The sequence below is a fragment of the Oncorhynchus clarkii genome, chromosome 7 (genome assembly GCF_045791955.1).
Source record: "Oncorhynchus clarkii lewisi isolate Uvic-CL-2024 chromosome 7, UVic_Ocla_1.0, whole genome shotgun sequence".
NCBI classification, from domain to species: domain Eukaryota; kingdom Metazoa; phylum Chordata; class Actinopteri; order Salmoniformes; family Salmonidae; genus Oncorhynchus; species Oncorhynchus clarkii.
The window spans coordinates 77,563,888-77,589,935 of NC_092153.1; the positions used below are offsets into that span (position 1 = coordinate 77,563,888).

A 26,048-nucleotide genomic window follows, 5' to 3' on the forward strand; every position below is an offset into this window, starting at 1 on the left:
TATTCATATTATGACCATTTATCATCATGATCAAATGATAGAGTTTGTACATGTGGCTGTTAGAGGTGTGACAATATTGGTGTGAGAGTAGTGTGGACGGACGGGCACAATATGGGCAATAGTGATTGGCTCACACTCTTAACTTTACATGAGGAGTGATTGGCCAGATGGACTGTAGACAAACCAATGGGGATAGGTGACTGTGAGGGAACATCATGATGGGGGCCAGGACATTTTCCTGACCCTGTGACATCATCACCAAGAAAAACTCCTGGCCCTAGTTACGAGGACATTTCTATGTGTAATTATTTAGGACAGTGAATGCTGTTCACTTCATAGTATTTTTGTATTATTATTTTATTGGTGTAAACGTGCTGTCAACATTCTACCAACAGACACAGTCAGAGTGGAGGGTGGAGGGGAGATCAATGGATACAGTGTGGATGGGTGGAGGGGAGATCAATGGATACAGTGTGAATGGGTGGAGGGGAGATCAATGGAAACAGTGTGGATGGGTGGAGGGGAGATCAATGGAAACAGTGTGGAGGGTGGAGGGGAGATCAATGGAAACAGTGTGGATGGGTGGAGGGGAGATCAATGGATACAGTGTGGATGGGTGGAGGGGAGATCAATGGATACAGTGTGGATGGGTGGAGGGGAGATCAATGGAAACAGTGTGGATGGGTGGAGGGGAGATCAATGGATACAGTGTGGATGGGTGGAGGGGAGATCAATGGATACAGTGTGGAGGGGTGGAGGGGAGATCAATGGAAACAGTGTGGATGGGTGGAGGGGAGATCAATGGATACAGTGTGGATGGGTGGAGGGGAGATCAATGGATACAGTGTGGATGGGTGGAGGGGAGATCAATGGATACAGTGTTTAGGGTGGAGGGGAGATCAATGGAAACAGTGTGCAGGGTGGAGGGGAGATCAATGGGTACAGTATGGATGGGTGGGGGAGATCAATGGGTACAGTATGGATGGGTGGGGGAGATCAATGGGTACAGTATGGATGGGTGTGGGGAGATCAATGGGTACAGTATGGATGGGTGGGGGAGATCAATGGATACAGTATGGATGGGTGGGGGAGATCAATGGATACAGTATGGATGGGTGGGGGAGATCAATGGGTACAGTATGGATGGGTGGGGGAGATCAATGGGTACAGTATGGATGGGTGGGGGAGTTCAATGGATACAGTATGGATGGGTGGGGGAGATCAATGGATACAGTATGGATGGGTGGGGGAGATCAATGGGTACAGTATGGATGGGTGGGGGAGATCAATGGATACAGTATGGATGGGTGGGGGAGATCAATGGGTACAGTATGGATGGGTTAAGGAGATCAATGGGTACAGTATGGATGGGTGTGGGGAGATCAATGGGTACAGTATGGATGGGTGGGGGAGATCAATGGGTACAGTATGGATGGGGGGGGGGATCAATGGGTACAGTATGGATGGGTGGGGGAGATCAATGGGTACAGTATGGATGGGTGGGGGAGATCAATGGGTACAGTATGGATGGGGAGGGGAGATCTATGAAAACAGTGTGTGTCATGTCATTTTGGCTCTGCTTTCTTTGACACTTGTGTTAGTCTCCTGCATCAGACACATCCTCAATAGCCTGCGGAGGTTACATTTCTGTGTGTGTGATAGTGAAAGTGGCAGTAGTTCTACTTACGTCATCTCCAGGTTTACCAGAGGGTCCAGGTGGACCACGGGGACCCAACGGGCCCTGTCAGGAGAGAACAGAGACAGTCAGTCAGATAGGCAGACCATGAGGCCCTGTCAGGAGAGAACAGAGACAGTTAGTCAGGTAGACAGACCATGAGGCCCTGTCAGGAGAGAACAGAGACAGTTAGTCAGATAGACAGAACATGAGGCCCTGTCAGGAGAGAACAGAGACAGTTAGTCAGGTAGACAGACCATGAGGCCCTGTCAGTAGGGAAGAGAACAGAGAAGACAGTTATTCAGATAGACAGACCATGAGGCCCTGTCAGGAGGACCTAAACCAATAGAGGGCAGCACTGTAGAGGTCATACACGTAATACAGTGACAGGGTAGACGGAGTGTGTGTGTGTGTGTGTAAACGTGTGTTTGTCTGTGTGTGTGTGTGTGTGTGTGTGTGTGTGTGTGTGTGTGTGTGTGTGTGTGTGTGTGTGTCGTAAAGGCTTCCTTTCATGTGGTCGGTCCAGTGTCATCATAGAGCTGGATGGTTTTTGCTACTGCACTTGGAAGAAAGTTCTGGAAATTTTCCAGATTGACTGACCTTCATGTCTGAAAATAATGATGGACTGTCATTTCTCTTTGCTTATTTGAGCTGTTCTTGCCATAATATGGACTTTTACCAAATAGGGCTTTCTTCTGTATACCACCCCTACCTTGTCACAACACAACTGATTGGCTCAAACGCATTAAGAAGGAAAGAAATTCCACAAATTAACATTTAACAAGGCATGTTATGCCAGGACAGTGAATAACAGTGGAGGCAAGTTAATTGACAATGTATGGTTAAAAACAAGAGAATGTTACAGTAAACTGTAATGTTTTTTTCCAGTCGTTTCACCTTTTCTGGCAACATTATGCACTCTTTCTATGGGTAGACTCTTTATGGGACGCTCTATGGGAAGACAGAATCAACTGACTTTACAGGTAGATTAGGTTGAAGGAATACTTCAATATCCTCTGAGTGTATTGGCCAGCTGTTTCTTGGCCAAATCTTCAGTACTAGGGTTGTTTTTTTGGGGACGTGTGTGTGTTCCGTGTGTGTGTGTGTGTTTATGGGAACTGATGTGATTCATTCTGGCCTGCCAACAACAGAGCCAGCAGGTCTGATTCTAATTGCAGGTGATGATGTATTAAACAGTGGACTCGAGGTGGGAGGTGAAAGGAGAAGGAGCCTCTGTCTGTCTGTCTGTCTGTCTGTCTGTCTGTCTGTCTGTCTGTCTGTCTGTCTCTCTCTGTCTGTCTGTCTGTCTGTCTATCTGTCTGTCTGTCTGTCTATCTGTCTGCCAGTCAATCTGTCTTTTTTCCCTGCCTGTCTGCCTGATCAGGCTTCTGAGTAACTGCTCTCAGCAGGAGGTTAACACAGTGGTGGTGGCTCTCATAATGCCCTCACATCATCTAGGTGTGTGTGTGTGTGTGTGTGTGTGTGTGTGTGTGTGTGTGTGTGTGTGTGTGTGTGTGTGTGTGTGTGTGTGTGCGCACCTCTGTTGGTCCCTTTCAGTCGCTAACCCTGCACTGTTAGAAAAAATGGTTCCGAAAGCATTATTCGTCTGTCCTCATAGGAGAACCCTTTTCGGTTCCAGGTGTAACCATTTTTGGTTCCAGATTGAACTCTTTTGGGTTCCATGTAGAACCCTCTATGGAAAGGGTTTAGCATGGAACCAAAAAGGGTTCTACTTGGAACCAAAAGGGTTCCACCTGGATCCAAAAAGTGTTCTCCAATAGGTTATTCTATGGGGACTGCTGAATCATCTTTTTAGGATCTGTTTTTTTCAGTGGGAGTTTTTATTAGGATGTTTTCTCCGTACATCCACGAATGAGCCAGTCACACTTTATATGCAATGTAGGCTATGGGATGGTAGCTATCTAAGTGCACACAACACTAAATACTTCCTCCAAGCTAGCAAACCACAGTAGCTAGTACTGACATTATAAATAATGCACAATGGATTAGCCAGTTTCCATGAAACAGCTACCTGTGCTAGCTGCCGAGTTAGTGCAGTGTCCTTAGCTAGCTAGCTATGTTGTGCTAGCTAGCATATATGCTAACGTTAACTAGCTAGCTAAACATTTGGCTATGGGCTGGCACTGGCAGTATGGGATTTTGGATAGTGGATTATCCCCAGTTAGATAATGCTTTGTGACATTATGTTAGCTAGCTATCCCCAGTTAGATAATGCTTTGTGACATTATGTTAGCTAGCTATCCCCAGTTAGATAATGCTTTGTGACATTATGTTAGCTAGCTATCCCAAGTTAGATAAAGTGTTTTCACTTAGTCGGTAGTTTCTCATTTCTTTCGAGTGGCGCGGTGGTCTAAGGCACTGCATCATAGTGCTAGAGGCATCACTACAGACCTGGGTTTGATCCCGGGCTGTATCACAGCCAGCCGAGATCGGGAGCCCCATAGTGCAGCGCACAATTGGCCCAGCTTTATCCGGGTTTAGCCGGTGTAGGCCGTCATTGTAAATAATAATTTGTTCTTAACAAACTTGCCTATTTAAATATAGATTAAATTAAATGATTGTATTCTCCCTGGTGCACTCATTCATTAGTATATGGTATAATCTAATCTGTTCAAAACAGGGGCAGCAATGAGCAGCAGTGGTCATTTGGATTATGACTTGCAAAAGTGAAACAGGTGTATTTACGTTGTTGTTTAAATGCACAGGTTGATTTATATATCTTCTCGGAGAAACTAGCAGCTTGAAAACTTAGCATCATAATTCTGTCATGCTGCTTTGTTGACAACAACCACCTTGCGCCAGGGTATTCAGTCAATCAGCGGCCACATAGGATATAGTAACCTAGGCTACAGTAACTTAGGCTACAGTAACCTAGGCTACAGTAACCTAGGCTTCAGAGGGGAGGGGCAGGTAGCCTACATGCACACCCACTGGTAAAGATTTCCAGTTGGCAGGCGGAAGCTGGAATAATGCCGTGTTCATGTGCTAGTCGGAACTCTGAAATGTTCGACTTGCTAACTGGTTGTAGTTATACACATGCCGCAGTTCAACCAGTTAGCAAGTCAAACATGTTTGAGTTTCCTAATTCCGAATGGCACTTGAATGTGGCAGAGTGAGGGCTCTGCATAGGCGCTTTGTTGTGATTTTTGTGGGACTGGAAGAAAAAGCTTGGAACGTAAAAGAACGTTCTCATGCTTTTAAAATAACGTTTATATTCCGGAACAGTATAGATCTCTTTTGTTTTTCGGTTCGGGTTCTATTTCTCAAATAATTTAGTTATTTTCCGGTTTTTGGTTCTGTTCCTTGAACTGGTTCCAACCCTAGGTTAGCCCTCAATATATCCTCATAGCTCACAGTTTCCGTGTGTGTGTGTGTGTGTGTGTGTGTGTGTCTGTGTGTGTGTGTGTGTGTGTGTGTCTGCTTTAGTGTGTGTGTATGAGGAAGAGGGTAGTTGAAAATGCCCTCACACTGTGGGTAACTATTATGGGATACTTACAGCTGATCCGGGCTCTCCAGCCTCTCCGGGGTTGCCTTGGAAACCTTGTGGGCCCTGGGATAGAAGAGAAGAGAATAGAGAGGGCAGATTAGAGACGTCTGCGACGTGAACCTGATGACCTTAGATGGCTATTGGTCTTTTAATAATATGTAATATTTCCTTTGATTTCTTAGCTGATATTACTGTAAGGACTACAGGAGATTTAAAATATACACTATTGTTTTTGATAAACCTAAAAGTATGGTAAAAGTACAACAATAACTGATCTATGATGGGCTCACTAGTTTGAGTAGAGATAGCATGTGATATCCTCTACTACGTGTATGCTATCTTATTACTCAGTTAACAAATACCCCAGCAATATCAAATCACACCAAATCCGAGTGTTTTCCTATCCCCCTCCAGGGGCCGTGACTCTACCAAGACGAGGGTGTGTGTGTGTGTGTGGGGGGGGGGGGGGGGGGAGTGCAGTGGTTCCCCAAATCATGGGCTTCATGCTCAGTCATGTCCTCTGGCTGGCAATACCTTCCACTTGAATTACTTTAGAGGAGAGGTAGGAGAGGAGCTGAGCTGAGGGTGCTTTGGTTGGAGGGCTTTGGAACATACATGGGTTCAAATAGGAGTTGATCTCTTTCAAGTACTTTAGCTACGATTGCCTGGAGCAATAGGACTAACTGAATAGTCGCAAAACTGTAATCCCCATCCATCTGGCTCTCCAGGCAGACTCAAGCAAATGTTTACAGTATTTGAAACACTTTGAATACTATTTGAACCCAGTTCTGGCTGCGCCGAGGGGAATGGCCCACCGAGCTCTATGAAAGGTATATTGTCAGGTGCTGCGCTGCATGTCTGCCTGTCTGTCTGCGGTAGGATAAACCCCTGCAGTGTGCAGCTGGGACATGAAGGTATTCAATGCCATCTTCCTCCTCTGGAAGGGAATGCAGCACAGGAACAAATAAATCTACAGTGTGTGGAATAATGTCTACTCTGTGTTCTACACCTGCATTGCTTGCTGTTTGGGGTTTTAGGCTGGGTTTCTGTACAGCACTTTGACATCGGCTGATGTAAAAAGGACTTTGTAAATAAATGTGATTGATTTGATTGATTGCTATGCAGTAACCATAACCATTCTGCTGTGTGCAGTAACCATAGTAACCATATCTAATGTCTACTCTGTGTTTACGTTATGCTATAGACTCTCTGTTTCTGTTTCCCGTCATTTATTCATTCACTGCTTGATTCAGGCCTTCATCTATACACATTCAGCATGAAGAGAACTAGACTACTGACTAATAATTCAACTCAATACAAAACTTTGTGAAGTTCTTTGAGGGAGCACTATGGGACAAACTACTGTAAAGAACCACAGTCATATCATAATGTACCAGTAGACTGTATATCTGTATATGATTATATATTTATATATGGCTCTGGGCTGAACTAAAGGTGGTTGTGAACATCTACATTAAGAGCATCTACAGTACCCAGTGTTATATAAGGTTATAACTTTCAGGGCTTGTAGACGGGAGTGTGTGTATGTGCGCATGTGTGTGTGTGTGTTTATTTGCAGGTACTTACAGGAGCTCCAGAGGGGCCAGGTGGCCCTCGAGGACCCATAGGGCCCTGGGGGAGAAAGAGAAACAGACGAGACGTTAGACAATAACAAAATAACCTCAACCAATCTTCAAACAACTCAACGTTAAAAAATATGTAGTTTCTCATTTTCATAATGAACTTTGACATATTTCAGAATGGAGGGGGAAGAGATAGATGTGTGTTTTTCCACTTGAACTTCTCTCTTCTCTTGTGTTAGAAAACATATTATTGGCTTCTTCCCCCCAGCAACACAAACTCATTAGCCTGCCTCCTGCCTGCCTCCTGTCTGCCTCCTACCTGCCTCCTGTCTGCCTCCTGCCTGCCTCCCGCCTGCCTCCTGTCTGCTACCTGCCTCCTGTCTGCCTTCTGTCTGCTACCTTCCTCCTGCCTGCCTCCTGTCTGCCTCCTGCCTGCCTTCTGCCTGCCTCCTGTTTGCCTCCTGTCTGCCTCCTGCCTGCCCCCTGTCTGCCTCCTGCCTGCCTCCTGCCTGCCTCCTGTCTGCTACCTGCCTCCTGCCTGCCTCCTGCCTGCCTCCTGTCTGTCTCCTGCCTGCTACGTGCCTCCTGTCTGCCTCCTGCCCTCCTCCTGTCTCCCTCCTGCCTGCTTCCTGTCTGCCTCCTGTCTGTTACCTGTCTCCCTTCTGCCTCCTGCCTGTCAGAACCATAAATCATTTTGGAATTCCACATTCAGACTCTTTCTCTCTCATTCTTTCTCTTTCTCTCATTCTCTCTCCCTCTCTCATTCTCTCTCTCTCCCTCTCTCATTCTCTCTCTTTCTCTCTCCCTCTCTGTTTTCTCTCTCTCGGTATCTCTCTCCCTCTCTGTTTTCTCTCTCTCGGTCTCGGTCTCTCTCTCTCTCTCTCTCTCTGTATCTCTCTTGGTATCTCTCTTGGTATCTCTCTCGGTATCTCTCTCTCTCTCTCTCTCTCTCTCGGTATCTCTCTCTCTCTCTCTCTCTCTGTAGTTCAGAGGTCAGGGCCAGAAGTGTTGTACTCTGAATTGGAGTCTTGAACCCTACGTTAGCCACCTTGTTTCTTCATTAATAAGATCATAAATCTTCAAAGTAATCCTTGCGCTGCTCACTGATCTAACGTTAATCTCCTCTAACGTTAATCTCCTCCAGTTTATAAAGACTTGTCTTGTCAGTAGGTGTAATACTCTTGTCAGCTGAACGTCATCGTGCATCGTTACTCAGAGTTCAGAGAGACGTTTCACATTCTACACAGGTGATCTGTCACACAGAGAAAATCTGTCACACAGAGAAAATCATTACATGACCAAAGACAAGACGATGAGAAAATGTACCTGATCAGTGAGAATGTCGAGGGCTTGCATCTGAAATCACACCCTATTCCCTACATAGTGTACTACTTATGACCAGAGATCTATGGGTACTGGGCTAAAGCAGTGCACTAAGTAGGGGAGAAGTAGTCCCACTATAAAGGGAATATAGTGGCATTTCAGTCGCAGCCTAGACATTCTCTCTAAGAAAAACGAAAACGTTAAAATAATAAAACTAGGGGGGGATGGATACCAGATCAACAGTAGATGGTAGAGGGGATGGATACCAGATCAACAGTAGATGGTAGAGGGGATGGATACCAGATCAACAATAGATGGTAGAGGGGATGGATACCAGATCAACAACAGTAGGAAGGGAATGAAAGTCATCTTTTCAGCAGGGCGCACCGCGGACAAATCCAACGCCGCAACGGACTAGCGGCTTATCAATGGTGCTCTATGTCCATTCGTAGGCGGAGTGTGGGTGAATGTTTGGAGTCTGTGTGTGTGTGTTTGGGGACTGTATGTGTGTGTGTGTTTGGGTGGTGTGGACCACTGCCTCTCAGTGAAGACACTGTGTTAGGGACCAGGGGGTGTAGGTAGAGACGTAGGGTGTTGACTCGCAGTGAAGACACCGTGTTAGGGAACAGGTGGTGTAGGTAGAGACGTAGGGGGTTGACTCTCAGTGAAGAGTCAACCCCAGCTCCCCTCTCCACAGGTCTCTAATGGGGTACAATCCACAGTGGTGACTGGGTCTCAGACTTCAGCTACACCAGCCAGCCAAAAGCTCGCTGTGGGAGCAGCCAGCCGAGCGCTGCTTGGTGGGTTTCCAAACCAAAATAGCTCCTAGTGAGTGTGCTCTTCTTTTCCCTCTGGCTGACAGACTGGAGGTGATGCCAGCTGGATGTGATGCCAGCTGCCAGCCAGCTCGTTGGAGTTTTCAGTAAACTCAACATGTTTTTTTTTTTATGAAGACCAAGTCTGTTTGCCCCAAACTAAACCCTGGTACACTCCATAGGAGGGTGTCGGCCCAAACCAAACCCTGGTACACTCCATAGGAGGGTGTCGGCCCAAACCAAACCCTGGTACACTCCATAGGAGGGTGTCGGCCCAAACCAAACCCTGGTACACTCCATAGGAGGGTGTCGGCCCAAACCAAACCCTGGTACACTCCATAGGAGGGTGTCGGCCCAAACCAAACCCTGGTACACTCCATAGGAGTGTGTCGGCCCAAACCAAACCCTGGTACACTCCATAGAGGGGTGTTGAGTCACTCTGATACCCATTCACCTAAGCTCGTCTCACGTAGGCATTAGTCAGAGCAGACCAGAGAACATATAGAAACCTGGGAAATGATACTACTCCCAAGCTGATAGGAGAAAACTGGTAAAATGGCACCAGGATTAAGGTGTTATGATGTTTCTCATAATCTCTCTCACCATTGGTCCTTGCATCACGCCCATCTGTGCTCCGCCAGCCTTCTCGTCAAATCCTCCAGCCATCTGAGCAGCAAAGTTCTGTTGGAAGACAAATGGCATCAGTAAGACACTGTGATATGACCACAAAAATATTTGAACACTCTCGTCATAACAGTCGGCATATATCTGTCATGGTAGTCTACTCTCAGACAGCACAGCATGACTAAACAGGATCCGTGTGTCTCTGTCTGTGTGACAACAGTAGATGGTAGAGGGGATGGATACCAGATCAACAACAGTAGATGGTAGAGGGGATGGATACCAGATAAACAGTAGATGGTAGAGGGGATGGATACCAGATCAACATAGATGGTAGAGGGGATGGATACCAGATCAACAGTAGATGGTAGAGGGGATGGATACCAGATAAACAGTAGATGGTAGAGGGGATGGATACCAGATCAACAGTAGATGGTAGAGGGGATGGATACCAGATCAACAACAGTAGATGGTAGAGGGGATGGATACCAGATCAACAACAGTAGATGGTAGAGGGGATGGATACCAGATAAACAGTAGATGGTAGAGGGGATGGATACCAGATCAACATAGATGGTAGAGGGGATGGATACCAGATCAACAGTAGATGGTAGAGGGGATGGATACCAGATAAACAGTAGATGGTAGAGGGGATGGATACCAGATCAACAGTAAATGGTAGAGGGGATGGATACCAGATCAACAGTAGATGGTAGAGGGGATAGATACCAGATCAACAGTAGATGGTAGAGGGGATGGATAGCAGATCAACAACAGTAGATGGTAGAGGGGATGGATACCAGATCAACAGTAGATGGTAGAGGGGATGGATACCAGATCAACAGTAGATGGTAGGGGGGATGGATACCAGATCAACCGTAGAGACAGGGAGTGGTGCACGATAACTATTTTCATCTTTCTCCTTCACTAAATATCTCCTTGTGTTTTCTTCAAAGCCCCTCCCCTCTTCTCCCCTTTCCTTTACTCCTCCCTTCTCCCCTTCCCTCCTTCCTCTCCTCCCCACTTCTCCCCTTCCTCTCCTGCTCTCTGCTCCCCTTTCTCTCCTCCTCTCTGCTCCCCTTCTTCTCCTCCTCTCTGCTCCCCTTTCTCTCCTCCCCACTTCTCCCCTTCTCCTGTTCCCCTCCTCCCTTTCGTCCTCTCTTCACCCCTTCCCTCCTTCTCCCCCTCCCCTACTTCCTCTCCTCCCCTTCCCTCCTTCCCTCTTCTCCCCTTCCCCAAATCTATCATGCTGCCTCCTGTCTAGCCACCTCCCTCTTTCTCTCTCTCCTTCCTCCCTTCTTCTCTCACCAGGAATGAAAAGCATTCCACCGTGTCTCTCTCTACCCCACCATTCTACACTATACCGCCGTTTCTTCGCCGTTTCAAAACATCTCACAATATTACACCCTTTCACTATTACACCCTTTCACTATTACACCCTTTCACTGTTACAACTTTTCACCATTACACCCTTTCACTATTACACCTTTCCACTATTACACCCTTTCACTTCCCATTTTCAACCCCAACGTCTTTATTGATAGAATTAGCTAGCCCATGCCTTGTTATTTTGGGATACACCTCCATGATCCATAAAAGACGAAAGCACGTCCATTTTGCACTCTGCATGTGCTTTCACTTTTACACATTGATATATTTTGGGACTATATAACTGCTATTTCAGATTTTTCTGCAGAGATACTTACTCCTCCAAGGCCGGGAGGTCCATTAGGTCCTGAGGGTCCGGGGGGGCCGGGGTTACCAGGGGTACCAGGCTCGCCATCTCTGCCACGGGGCCCGGGACTGCCCTGAGACGGGAGACAGAGAGAGGAGTTAGATGAATAATAGCATGTCATCTCAATAGGGTATCTTCCTCGAAAGCTGAAAGCTTTTGTATTTATTTCAAATTCTATCCCAAATGGACAATAAAAATACTGAACTTTGAACGCTATCACTTCAACATCAAATAAATCAATTTCTTTTGCAGTCACAGTAGAAATAAGTTGTTTCACAGGGGGAAACTTTAAATATAATACAATCCCACAAAAATTGTAAAGAAAAAAAATGTGTGGTAATCCTAATACTTCAGATGAAAAGTCAGGGACATGAAACTGCCCTTCAGTAATGTGAGACAATAATAATATCCATTGACAGTTCTCTTAGAGAGGTACAGTAGGTGCCATTTTGTTTTCAAAATGACTCTTTCCAGATATGAAGGTGCTGCTACTCTGTACAGGGTAGTCCCATGTCATCAGCTAAAACTAGCTGATTCTAGGCTAATTGTACTTTACTGAGAAAAAGTCAGGATAATGTCAGGATAAAGTCCAGAAGAATTCATATGCAGTGGATCAGATTCTGATCACTTAGGACACTGCAGTAATTATTTGGGCAACTTGTTTTCAAACTATCCCACTTGGCAACTGAACACCAATTTGTATCGTTATTCATTCAAAATAAATTCATTTAAAAAAACAACTGATTTTACATTCAAAAAAATGTTGAGAAAAAAAATCCAGAAATCCAGCATGTAAACAGCCTCAATTCCATGATGCAGCCTGCGGCATGTTACTACCTGGGATACATGATTACAACCTGGCCAGGCAGATATTGTTACATCAACCTAATACCAACTGTGTCCTTTCCAAACACTTCCTGATAACAACATGAAATTAAGGGTTGGCAAACTATTCCCTCAGTCAACGGATGATGTCAACCAGCCCTTTGCTGTGAGTCATTGATGTCTGACTTTGCGTGTTACAGACAGTTCATGTCAAAGCGTGTGATTGTTATGTCTATGTACTTAAAGTTGTATTAAAACTCAATAGTAGAATCTAAAGCGGTATGTTACTGGAGATGAGATGTTGCTCATTCAACAACCAGAGGAAAAAGTTGGCAGGTCAAAATGTTTGAAGCACATTTTTTCTGAGAAACCCAGCATACCACACTGCATGCTCTGACAAATGATCATTCAAGGAATGTGTTCACAACACTGTGTGCGTTCATTCCTCTTTCATTTTGGTGCAAACAAAGACTTAATTGCAAATGTTTCTATAGTAGCAGGTACAAAATAATAATACAAAAATGCCAAATTGGAAAAGCAAATTGTAGACTGAAAATGTGAATAAAAACAGTAATTGTAAAAGTAAAAAAATCTCCATTATCAAAGATGAAAACATGCTGGACCTGACCTGAGGACAATATATCCAATGTTATAACCAGGGTTGGGGTCAATTCCATTTAAATTCCAGTCAATTTAGAAAGTCAAACCAATTCCAATTCCACATCTGGCACTAGCTAACCACTACCTGTTCTCCTGGCTGGGTCAGAGACTATTAGCTATTAGCTAACTTGCCAGATTCACAGAGATCAGGTGCATTGTCCCTGTCAAATAAATCTACCAGAGTTATGTAAGTAAAATCATTGGCGGCATAAGCAAATACTGTGCACATGTCACTCAGAGCCAACCATTTTAGCCAACCGAGCAAGAGACAAGTCTGTCACTATATCAGCAGCAGTTGGTGTGACGTCACCAATGGTGTGATGTCACCAATGTACTCCAGCCAACATGCTACGGGCCAGTTTCACTTCCACTACAGACACAACAACCAACCAACGGGCCAGTTTCACTTCCACTACAGACACCACAACCAACCAGTGGGCCAGTTTCACTTCCACTACAGACACCACAACCAACCAACGGGCCAGTTTCACTTCCACTACAGACACAACAACCAACCAACGGGCCAGTTTCACTTCCACTACAGACACCACAACCAACCAATGGGCCAGTTTCACTTCCACTACAGACACCACAACCAACCAATGGGCCAGTTTCACTTCCACTACAGACACAACAACCAACCAACGGGACAGTTTCACTTCCACTACAGACACCACAACCAACCAATGGGCCAGTTTCACTTCCACTACAGACACCACAACCAACCAATGGGCCAGTTTCACTTCCACTACAGACACAACAACCAACCAACGGGCCAGTTTCACTTCCACTACAGACACCACAACCAACCAACGGGCCAGTTTCACTTCCACTACAGACACCACAACCAACCAATGGGCCAGTTTCACTTCCACTACAGACACCACAACCAACCAATGGGCCAGTTTCACTTCCACTACAGACACAACAACCAACCAACGGGCCAGTTTCACTTCCACTACAGACACCACAACCAACCAATGGGCCAGTTTCACTTCCACTACAGACACCACAACCAACCAATGGGCCAGTTTCACTTCCACTACAGACACCACAACCAACCAACGGGCCAGTTTCACTTCCACTACAGACACCACAACCAACCAATGGGCCAGTTTCACTTCCACTACAGACACCACAACCAACCAATGGGCCAGGTTCACTTCCACTACAGACACCACAACCAACCAATGGGCCAGTTTCACTTCCACTACAGACACAACAACCAACCAACGGGCCAGTTAAACTTCCACTACAGACACAACAACCAACCAACGGGCCAGTTTCACTTCCACTACAGACACCACAACCAACCAACGGGCCAGTTTCACTTCCACTACAGACACCACAACCAACCAATGGGCCAGTTTCACTTCCACTACAGACACAACAACCAACCAACGGGCCAGTTTCACTTCCACTACAGACACCACAACCAACCAATGGGCCAGTTTCACTTCCACTACAGACACCACAACCAACCAATGGGCCAGTTTCACTTCCACTACAGACACAACAACCAACCAACCTTCTCTAATCTAGACTGTTCTTCAATAACAGAAACTGTATTCTTTTATCATATGATTTCCTGAAGGAAGAACATGTGAGAGACCTGTCTTCAACAAAATGTCTCATTAAACTAGTGTAGGCAGACTGGAGAAAATGGATTCACCTTCATACCTACCTACCTACCTACCTCTAAAACCATTATGCCCAAATACAACACTAAATTGAACCAAAGCTTGGGTCCAAACTAAATCAAAGCTTGGGCCCAAACACAAGACTAAATTAAATCAAAGCTTGGGGCCAAACACAAGACTAAATTAAATCAAAGCTTGGGCCCAAACACAAGACTAAATAAAACCAAAAACACAACATATCTCATTAAAACTATTATATTAAATGAGAACCTGAACAAATAACCTCCTCCACTGTGACAGACAGACATATAGCCTCATAGCCTGGTTCCTCTCTAGGTTTCTTCCTAGGTTCTGGCCTTTCTAGGGAGTTTTTCCTAGCCACCGTACTTCTACACCTGCATTGCTTGCTGTTTGGGGTTTTAGGCTGGGTTTCTGTACAGCACTTTGAGATATCAGCTGATGTAAGAAGGGCTTTTATAAATTAATTTGATTTGAACATTTGAAATAAATAAAATTTGATTTGACATACAGAGGTACACAAGGTCTTTATAATCAGAACATTTCCTTAGAAAACTCTCATTAGACGACAGCCTGAACACACAAACTAACAGCACTGTGTGACAAATCTTTCTTCATAATCAGAACATCTCTTGTCAAAAAAATCTTCCTTTCAGACAACCTCAAGAATACATATTCATAACCTACGTACCGCCAAAATATTATACACAAACACACATTTAAACATCACAGAAGCCTGGCCTGGAGCTGTGACTGGGGCTGAGGCCATGATGTTGACATACTATTGGTGTTTAACACAGATTACCACAATGATCAAAGTCATTACAGCCTCTCTCTCCCCATCCTAACATCACTGATTTATTACACAGACGTGATTGGCTGTGGGTTGGACTGTCGGTTCTCTGACAGCCACAGGTTTACGGCTTCACACACACACACACACACACACACACACACACACACACACACACACACACACACACCAGAGGAGGCTGGTGGGAGGAGCTATAGAAGGACTGGCTCATTGTAATGTTGAGAATGGAATCAATGGAATGGTACCAGACATGGCAAACACATTGAAACTATGTGTTTGACTCCGTTCCAGTGATTCCATTCCAGACACTCCTATGAGCCCATCCCTCCTATAGCTCCTCCCACCAGCCTCACACACACACCTCCTCTTCTTTTTCATCTTCTTCTTCATCACACACATCTGCTAAACAACCCAGACCACAGACACGGCCTAATGGAAACTACACATGACAGCATTGAGCTGGATCTGCTTTGCTCCTCCAATGACAGCCTGCTGCCTCCAACTCTGCTGCTGCTGCTGCTGAGACCAGCAATGAGTCCAGCAGCTCCTCCTGACCAGAGCATTCTCTATCTATCAGACCAATAGGAAGAGTTTAGACTCTGAATTATGCATTGTTTAGTCTTAGAGAGAGGGAGAAACAGATAGACAGAGAGAGAGAGAGAAAGAGAGCGAGAGAGAGAGAGAGAATGGCAAGGAAAGGATCTCCTGCTATAAAACTCACCTTATCGCCTTTGTCTCCTCTGTCTCCGCGTGGTCCCTGCTCTCCTGGGGGGCCCTGAGGATGGAGGAGAGACTAGTGAGTATCCAGGTACATCCAAACACTAGATGTGCACCCTATTGCCAATGTAGGGCACTACTTTTAATAAGGGACCCTAGGGATCTGGTCCAAGGTGGTGGAATAATTAAGGAACATGATGAGGGAAATTCACACTATCATATGTGGGAAAAACACACCTAATACATGGGATAAATTGACACCTAATACATGGGGGAAATTTACACCTAATACATGGGGGAAATTCACACCTATTACATGTGGGAAATGCACACCTATTACATGTGGGAAATTGTTGAAATGCTTTCCATACCATAGGGCCTCCAGGTCCTCTTGGTCCTACGACCTGAGGAAGAGGAAAGAGAAAAATAAAGTGTCAATAACGTTTTACTACAATTAAAAAAAGTGTGTTGATTGAAGTTAGATGATGAGTTTATGGATTGTTGTCAAAAAATGTACGTCTCAGTGTACAATTTCCTGGGATGACAGAGAGACAGAAAGAGAGCGAAAGAGAGAAACAGAGAGAAACAGAGAGAGAGAGACAGACAGAGAGACAGAGAGAGACCGAAACAGAGAGAGAGACAGAGACAGAGAGACAGAAAGAGAGAGAAAGAGAGAAACAGAGAGAAACATAGAGAGAGAGACAGACAGAGAGACAGAGGGAGACAGAAACAGAGAGACAGAGAGAGGGAGACAGAAACAGAGAGAGAGACAGAGACAGAGAGACAGAAAGAGAGAGAAAGAGAGAAACAGAGAGAAACAGAGAGAGAGAGACAGACAGAGAGACAGAGGGAGACAGAAACAGAGAGACAGAGAGAGGGAGACAGAAACAGAGAGAGAGACAGAGACAGAGAGACAGAAAGAGAGAGAAAGAGAGAAACAGAGAGAAACAGAGAGAGAGAGACAGACAGAGAGACAGAGGGAGACAGAAACAGAGAGAGAGACAGAGAGAGGGAGACAGAAACAGAGAGAGAGACAGAAACAGAGAGAGAGACAGAGACAGAGACAGAAACAGAGAGAGAGAGAGAGAGAGCCCTGAGTCATTAATATGTCTCTAAGAGGGAATGAGGGAAGGACAGATTTGTTGTGTTTGGCTTTCTGCCTTCTGAGTGGGCTACACCCATATTGCCAGACCAAATAAACTGAAAATTAAAAAAGGTGCAGTGAAATGCATTGCAAACCCTATCCAAGCCTGACTATTAACTATGACCGAAATATGGGCCAGCCCTAACCAAGCCTAACAGACTGTGGGTTTAGCTTACCCTGGCCTAATTACATAGACCACTTACCGTTTTAGGAGTTCATTTGATAAACACCATGTATTGTATGAAAGGTGCTGAACAAATGTTTCTAATTGTTTTTATTGACATTAATAGACTGCATTGCTACAAGCAAAGCATTCCTGGCCCTGACCTCTGTTACTGTGTAATTAACAGAACAATCCACTTTCACAGCAGGGAGAATTAAATCAGCCATGGTCCTGTCCAGTGTATTCTCACATTGGCACTAATACTGCACACTCATGGCACATGCCTCTAGTAATACAGGCATACAATACTAATAATCCACATAGGCCTATTGTGCTGACGTAACTTATTTCCTCAACCATTAAATAGGTGGGAAAAGAGAGACACGGAGGGGTTGCCTGCAAATGAAATAAAGATCTGCTATTAAGACATCAGACAGCAGTGCTAGGAAAGTGTTTTCAGAGATCAGACTTACATCTGTGATATCTCCTGGTTCCCCCTTCTGACCCTGTTGGGAAAGAGAGACAAGAAACAACAATATGAGTGATTCTTCAGCAATGGAAAAGTGACAATACCTTCTTTCATTCTCTTCTTTCATTCCTGTCACCTACCCTTTTTTCTATCTGCTAGCACTGGTACGAGCTACAAGCAAGTCATTCTAATGGAGCACTGGTACGAGCTACAAGCAAGTCATTCTTATGGAGCACTGGTACGAGCTACAAGCAAGTCATTCTAATGGAGCACTGGTACGAGCTACAAGCAAGTCATTCTTATGGAGCACTGGTACGAGCTACAAGCAAGTCATTCTAATGGAGCACTGGTACGAGCTACAAGCAAGTCATTCTTATGGAGCACTGGTACGAGCTACAAGCAAGTCATTCTTATGGAGCACTGGTACGAGCTACAAGCAAGTCATTCTTATGGAGCACTGGTACGAGCTACAAGCAAGTCATTCTTATGGAGCATTGGTACGAGCTACAAGCAAGTCATTCTAATGGAGCACTGGTACGAGCTACAAGCAAGTCATTCCTATGGAGCATTGGTACGAGCTACAAGCAAGTCATTCTTATGGAGCACAGGTACGAGCTACAAGCAAGTCATTCTAATGGAGCACTGGTACGAGCTACAAGCAAGTCATTCCTATGGAGCACTGGTACGAGCTACAAGCAAGTCATTCCTATGGAGCACTGGTACAAGCTACAAGCAAGTCATTCCTATGGAGCACTGGTACGAGCTACAAGCAAGTCATTCTTATGGAGCACTGGTACGAGCTACAAGCAAGTCATTCCTATGGAGCACTGGTACGAGCGACAAGCAAGTCATTCATATGGAGCACTGGTACGAGCTACAAGCAAGTCATTCTTATGGAGCACTGGTACGAGCTACAAGCAAGTCATTCTCATGGAGCACTGGTACGAGCTACAAGCAAGTCATTCCTATGGAGCACTGGTACGAGCTACAAGCAAGTCATTCCTATGGAGCACTGGTACGAGCTACAAGCAAGTCATTCTAATGGAGCACTGGTACGAGCTACAAGCAAGTCATTCTTATGGAGCACTGGTACGAGCTACAAGCAAGTCATTCTTATGGAGCACTGGTACGAGCTACAAGCAAGCCATTCTTATGGAGCACTGGTACGAGCTACAAGCAAGTCATTCCTATGGAGCACTGGTACGAGATACAAGCAAGTCATTCTTATGGAGCACTGGTACGAGCTACAAGCAAGTCATTCTTATGGAGCACTAGTACGAGCTACAAGCAAGTCATTCTTATGGAGCACTGGTACGAGCTACAAGCAAGTCATTCTTATGGAGCACTGGTACGAGCTACAAGCAAGTCATTCCTATGGAGCACTGGTACGAGCTACAAGCAAGTCATTCCTATGGAGCACTGGTACGAGCTACAAGCAAGTCATTCCTATGGAGCACTGGTACGAGCTACAAGCAAGTCATTCCTATGGAGCACTGGTACGAGCTACAAGCAAGTCATTCTTATGGAGCACTGGTACGAGCTACAAGCAAGTCATTCCTATGGAGCACTGGTACGAGCTACAAGCAAGTCATTCTTATGGAGCACTGGTACGAGCTACAAGCAAGTCATTCCTATGGAGCACTGGTACGAGCTACAAGCAAGTCATTCCTATGGAGCACTGGTACGAGCTACAAGCAAGTCATTCCTATGGAGCACTGGTACGAGCTACAAGCAAGCCATTCTTATGGAGCACTGGTACGAGCTACAAGCAAGTCATTCCTATGGAGCACTGGTACGAGATACAAGCAAGTCATTCTTATGGAGCACTGGTACGAGCTACAAGCAAGTCATTCTTATGGAGCACTGGTACGAGCTACAAGCAAGTCATTCTTATGGAGCACTGGTACGAGCTACAAGCAAGTCATTCTTATGGAGCACTGGTACAAGCTACAAGCAAGTCATTGCTATGGAGCACTGGTACGAGCTACAAGCAAGTCATTCCTATGGAGCACTGGTACGAGCTACAAGCAAGTCATTCTTATGGAGCACTGGTACGAGCTACAAGCAAGTCATTCCTATGGAGCACTGGTACGAGCTACAAGCAAGTCATTCTTATGGAGCACTGGTACGAGCTACAAGCAAGTCATTCCTATGGAGCACTGGTACGAGCTACAAGCAAGTCATTCCTATGGAGCATTGGTACGAGCTACAAGCAAGTCATTCTTATGGAGCACTGGTACGAGCTACAAGCAAGTCATTCCTATGGAGCACTGGTACGAGCTACAAGCAAGTCATTCCTATGGAGCACTGGTACGAGCTACAAGCAAGTCATTCCTATGGAGCACTGGTACGAGCTACAAGCAAGTCATTCATATGGAGCACTGGTACGAGCTACAAGCAAGTCATTCCTATGGAGCATTGGTACGAGCTACAAGCAAGTCATTCCTATGGATGACAACATAAAGCTATAGTCAACAAAAGAGTTGGAATCCAAACTGGAATCTAAACTGAATAATGCTCTATTTCTTCACTAACTGAAACATAGCAAAACAGATATTCCATGATATTAAGTGTGGATGCCAGGCCTACTCAAAATAGACATGCATGTGCTTCTCTGTGGTGTAAAGTAATTAAGTAAAAATACTTTAAAGTACTACTTAATTTTGGGGGAGTATCTGTACTTTACTATTTATATTTTTGACAACTTTTACTTTTACTTCACTACCTTTTCTAAAGAAAATGATGTACTTTTTTCGGCGTACATTTTCCCTGGCATTTTGAATGCTTAGCAGGACAGGAAAATTGTCCAATTCACACACTTATCAAGAGAACATCCCTGGTCATCTCTACTGCCTCTGATCCTGGCTGTCCGTAAATAAAAAAAACAAGAAAATTCTACCTTCTGGTTTGCCTTATATAAGGAATTTGACATGATATATACTTTTACATTTACTTTTGACACTTAAGTATATTTTAGCAATTACATTTAAGTATATTTAAAACCAAATACTTTAAGACTTTTACTCAGGTAGTATTATACCCAATAACTCATGTTTACTTGAGTCATTTTCTGTTAAGGTATCTTTACTTTTAATCAAGTACTTCAATTGGGTACTTTTCCCACCACTACTGCTTCTGTGTATGAGGCTGGAGAAGACAATGTTATTAACTGTCTGTCTTTTGCGCACATCAAGTATCACCATCATCTATCAAAACACAGAGGTGAGTCCAGCTTTGGTATTAGTCGCCCTCATCACCTTCACACACACACACACACACACACACACACACACACACACACACACGCACGCACACACACACACACAGACGCACGCACGCACACACACACACACACACGCACGCACGCACACACACACACACACACACACAAAGCCCAACATTGTCTCACCTTAGCTCCCGGGGCCCCTGTTGTTACGAAGGAAGAGAGGGATGAAAGGAGATGGAGAGAAAGAGATGGATGTTAAAATAACGCTGGAGACAAAACCCACTAGGTCTGTCCTCCCTCACTGCCAGTCAGACAGACAGACTACAGGGAACCAGTATTGTTTCATAACCTCAACTACTGAATTCTAAGTCTGCATCCCAAATGGTACCCTATTCCCATAGGGCTCCGATCAAAAGTAGTGCACTATATAGGGATCGGGGTGCCATTTGGGTCGCAGAAGAATGGAATAGCGTTGGCTGACCACCACCAAATAACAGTGTAGATACCCATAGAACCAAAGAACCCATGAGGATTCAGACAACGTGTTGGTTGAAGCACCATCTCAGGAGGTAAAAGCAGGGGACCGAAGCAAAGCAGGGGGAGGGCCAGGGAGGGAGGGAGGAAGGGAGGGAGGGAGGGAGGGAGGGAGGGAGGGAGGGAGGGAGGGAGGGAGGGAGGAAGGAAGGAAGGAAGGAAGGAAGGAAGGAAGGGAGGGAGGGAGGAAGGAAGGAAGGAAGGAAGGGAGGGAGGGAGGGAGGAAGGAAGGAAGGAAGGAAGGAAGGAAGGAAGGAAGGAAGGAAGGAAGGAAGGAAGGAAGGAAGGAAGGAAGGAAGGAAGGAAGGAAGGAAGGAAGGAAGGAAGGAAGGAAGGAAGGAAGGAATGATTAATATAAAGCAAGATAAAATAAAGTGTAGTTTCCTTGCCATAAGTTACCTTGCCATAAGTTACTTAGCCATAAGTTACTTAGCAATAAGTTACCTTGACATAAGGAACTTAGCCATAAGTTACCTTGACATAAGGGACTTAGCCATAAGTTACCTAGCCATAAGTTGCATGGCTAGTGTTAGCATCTTGCAGTAATTGCTTACAGTATGTCAAAAATACAGTACTTAAATACAGTACAGTTGGAAAGGCAATAGCAGAAGTTAACTTGCCTTTTAGTCTGTTGATATTAAAATGAATGACAGAAAGCCCTTAATTAATATCATATTGTATCAAGTAAAATAAAGCATCAATCATTATGTATCATGTTTAAAGCATAATAAAGCATGTATAAAATTGCACTTTTGTTCAGACGACACTTCTGATTTCAAAGATGCTCTTCAAATGCATTTGATGACAAAACTTTGAATGCTCAGTTCAGATCAAAAGAGCTGAGACGAATGCAAATTATGGCCACATCTTTTTTCAATTCCATCTCAAAACAGGCCCCTTATTGTTAGGATATTAACCCAGGATGTAAACCCTGCCAGTCTCTAGACGCAGCAGAGTTAATGCTATTGTTGTCCCAGAGGGTTATAGCCCTGCTCCACCTACCATAGACCCTGTCACTTCTCTCTCTCTCTCTCTCTCTCTCCCCTCTCTCTCTCTCTCTCTCTCTCTCTCTCCCTCTAACAACCTTTCATAGACCATATCGCCCTCTCACTCCCTCTCTCTCTCTCTCTCTCTCTCTCTCTCTCTCACACACTTTTCTCTCACTTCTCTCTCCTCTCTCTCTCTCCTCTCGCTCACCTCTCTCTCTCCCCTCTTTCGCCTCTCCCCCTCCCCTCTCTCTCTCCTCCTCTCTCTTTCTCTCCCTCTAACCACCTTTCATAGACCATATCGCCCTCTCACTCCCTCTCTCTCTCTCCTTTCTCTCACTTCTCTCTCCTCTCTCTCTCCTCTCGCTCACCTCTCTCGCTCCCCTCTTTCACCTCTCCCCCTCCCCTCTCTCTCCCCTCCTCTCTCTTTCTCTCCCTCTAACCACCTTTCATAGACCATATCGCCCTCTCACTCCCTCTCTCTCTCTCTCTCTCTCTCTCACTCCTCCTCTCTCTGTCAAATCATATTAGTTGGATTCTGCGTGGAGAGAGAGTCTGCAGCAGTAGTCAGTATGCTAGGCCATGTCTGTTAAAGTGAGGTATTTCTGTAATGACTCCCACATGTCTTCGTGATACTGGGGATGGTAGACTGGCTGAAGTAATATCCAAACAAGAGGAGGCCTAAGGTGAGTTGAACCAACTGTGTAAAAATAACATTGAATCTTTGAAATAAATCATACAGAAGTGTCATTCTGATTTTGTTATTATAGTTTTTTTTTTCATTTGTTTTTAGGACAAGAACAGCATATAGGGCCAAATGATGACATTATATAGGGCCAAATGATGACAATATATAGGGCCAAATGATGACATTATATAGGGCCAACTGATGACAATATATAGGGCCAAATGATGACATTATATAGGGCCAACATCAATTACATTATATAGGGTTAGGTGATGACATTCTAAGTCATAGCTACAGGTCGAGGTACAGGTCTACAGTATTAGCCATCCTTATTCCTTATGCTGTTTCTTTCCCAAAAGTAACAATATGAATTCCACAGACAGACAGTAATTTATTTATGTGTGATAAGTAAATAAATAAATTACGACCACTTGGGGGGGCTTCCCCGTCCCGCACGCAGATGGGGCAACACTCTCCGAATGGGATCTCAGGTTTGGGGCAGTCTTTAATCTCCTCGCAGATTATTTCGTCACACAGGACAGTTCCCGTGTCGCACACACAAATACGACACGGCTCTGGTTTCCATACGTCCTTGTCACTATAGCGCTGTCCGTCCTGCATACAGCTGCCTAGGTCCTCTATGAGTGTGAGTGTGTGTGTGTGTGTGTGTGTGTGTGTGTGTGTGTGTGTGTGTGTGTGTGTGTGTGTGTGTGTGTGTGTGTGTGTGTGTGTGTGTGTGTGTGGTAGGAAGAGAGACAGTAATGCATCACTCATCAATCACCCAAGCACCTAGGGATAAAATGTGAGTTAATCAAATTGTATTTGTCACCTTAGTGTGAAATGCTGACTTACAAGCTCTTAACCAACAATGCAGTTCAAGAAATAGAGTTAGTGGTTTTACATTATTATAACAGACAACAGACTGAGCAAGACCAAAAACAAAGAAAATCAATTATTTAAAACGATTTGCACCTTTACTTGTTTATAGAACCACTATGTTCCAGGTCAACGTCATCACTTTTAAAAACATCAGTTGATTCAAAGGCACACAGACACATTCACCTATAGGTCCATGATCAACCACTAGGGGGCAGCACCAACTCACAAAACAGCTGGAGTGCTCCACTTCCCTGCTGTGACATCTGTCTTCAAGAACATCCTGGGAAGTGTCTCAATCATTTTGGATCAGTGGACCATGTCTCGTGCCTGAACCTCTCCCCTCTAATTGACTATTTAAGCTAAATATAACTGATAATATCCTACAGAGACTAAGACATTGAAAACACAGGCCTAGGCTACTGCACATGAAACACACCATTTTGTTCCCTTATGTAAAAGTTATAGGCGGAAATGATGTTCTCACCTGAAGCGAAAAAAAGTGTTCTCTGCCTGTCCCCACGGGAGAACCCTTTATGGTTACAGGTACAGTAGAACCCTTTTGGGTTCCATGTAGAACCCTCTTGTAGGCCAATCAGGCCATTCCATTAGGCATGGAATGTACTGTATGTACAGTAGATATTTTTTTACCTTTAAAGGCTGGTCAGCTCTTGGTAACCCAATGGACCTGAGTAGGCCATGAATGAGGCTATTTCTTAAAGGGACAGAGAGGGCAATTCACAAGCTACTGCCTTGTACAAACAAAACACAGGGCCCTTTTAACACCCATCTGGAAGCCATAACTGCCTCGTCAGATGCCAGTTCAAACACGTCAAGGAATGGAGAAAGGACACCTTTCATTCACATACCTGTTGGCCTACTTGATGTTGGTTTCTAAGAGGTTAATTAATATGGGCCTATCTCCTCAATTGTGCATCACAGGCTCAAATGTAAGTCCTATTGAAGCTCTGATTAATCAAAATGTTCAATATCTGTAGAAAAACATTTCAATAAAGTATCTATTCTAGTCTGTTCTATTCTGTTCTAATTGATTATATTTGGCCTTAATGAATGCATGGGACAAGTGGTAATCATAAACTACGGTTCTTTATTGAAAACATATGGAAAGGCCTAATCTGTGCTGCACTCTTCATGTGTTGGCTACAGCCAACTGTTTCCTCTAGGAAGAGACAAATGGAGGATGGACTGTGTTAAAGTGAAGACGGGTGTGTGGCAGAGGAGGATATTGGACTTAAAGGAATTCCACACCAACAAAATATATATATTTTGGTATTTGTTTCATCAGTCCATTGTTGATACAGTCCCAAAATGTTTTGCATCATTTTGGGACTGTATCAACAATGGACTAATGAATCAAATATCAAAAGATAGTTTTTGGGGTGGAGTTTATTTTTTAACTGGTGGAGTATAGGATACCTCCACAGCCATCCAACCCTCCATATGCCTCTCCTTCGTGGCATGGGGATATAGGTAGGCCTGCATCTGAAATGGCACTCTAGTCCTTATTTAGGGTACTACTTTTGACCAGGGCCCAACAGCCTATTGACTATTTCCTGCACTACGTTTGACCACTAAATGGGGAACAGTGTGCAATCGAAACCCACCATTGATTTACCTCCTCACTCCGCTCAGCTCTCTCCACATAGGCCTATCATTCCATGGCACGGCCAGGGACTGAGAGGTGAAGGTAGAGGTTTGACCTCCTCCACCTTGCAGTGACTTGATGCCAACCAGGTACTTGGAGCTACTGCTCCCATTTGAGCCTGTTAGTCTTGCGGACTCTAGCCGCTCCAAACTCTTTAGGACTTCCTAGCATATCCAAGTCAGGCGCTTTGCCTCCAGTAGCTCTCTCCCTCTCTCTCCCTCTCTCTCCCTCTCTCTCCCTCTCTCTCCCTCTCTCTCTCTCTCTCTCCCTCTCTCTCCCTCTCTCTCCCTCTCTCTCTCTCTCTCTCTCTCTCTCCCTCTCTCTCTCTCCCTCTCTCTCCCTCTCTCAGCAGAACAACAACT

At 44.8% G+C, this 26,048-nt stretch overlaps 1 protein-coding gene across 2 annotated transcripts in view; it reads right to left on the reverse strand.

Moving 5' to 3' along the window:
• The window catches only part of LOC139413873 (collagen alpha-1(II) chain), a 70,103-nt gene that overhangs the window by 41,836 nt on the left and 2,219 nt on the right, over positions 1–26,048 (reverse strand). Inside the window, exons 2-11 of one of the 2 annotated variants that reach the window (XM_071161703.1) lie at positions 23,573–23,782; positions 21,120–21,136; positions 17,715–17,747; positions 16,306–16,338; positions 15,939–15,992; positions 11,232–11,333; positions 9,508–9,585; positions 6,771–6,815; positions 5,193–5,246; positions 1,688–1,741 (exon numbers count right to left, since the gene is read on the reverse strand). In XM_071161703.1, the coding sequence (XP_071017804.1) occupies positions 1,688–1,741; positions 5,193–5,246; positions 6,771–6,815; positions 9,508–9,585; positions 11,232–11,333; positions 15,939–15,992; positions 16,306–16,338; positions 17,715–17,747; positions 21,120–21,136; positions 23,573–23,782 (680 nt within the window). The remainder of the gene's footprint in view (positions 1–1,687; positions 1,742–5,192; positions 5,247–6,770; positions 6,816–9,507; positions 9,586–11,231; positions 11,334–15,938; positions 15,993–16,305; positions 16,339–17,714; positions 17,748–21,119; positions 21,137–23,572; positions 23,783–26,048) is intronic. The other variant, XM_071161704.1, reaches the window with a different exon arrangement.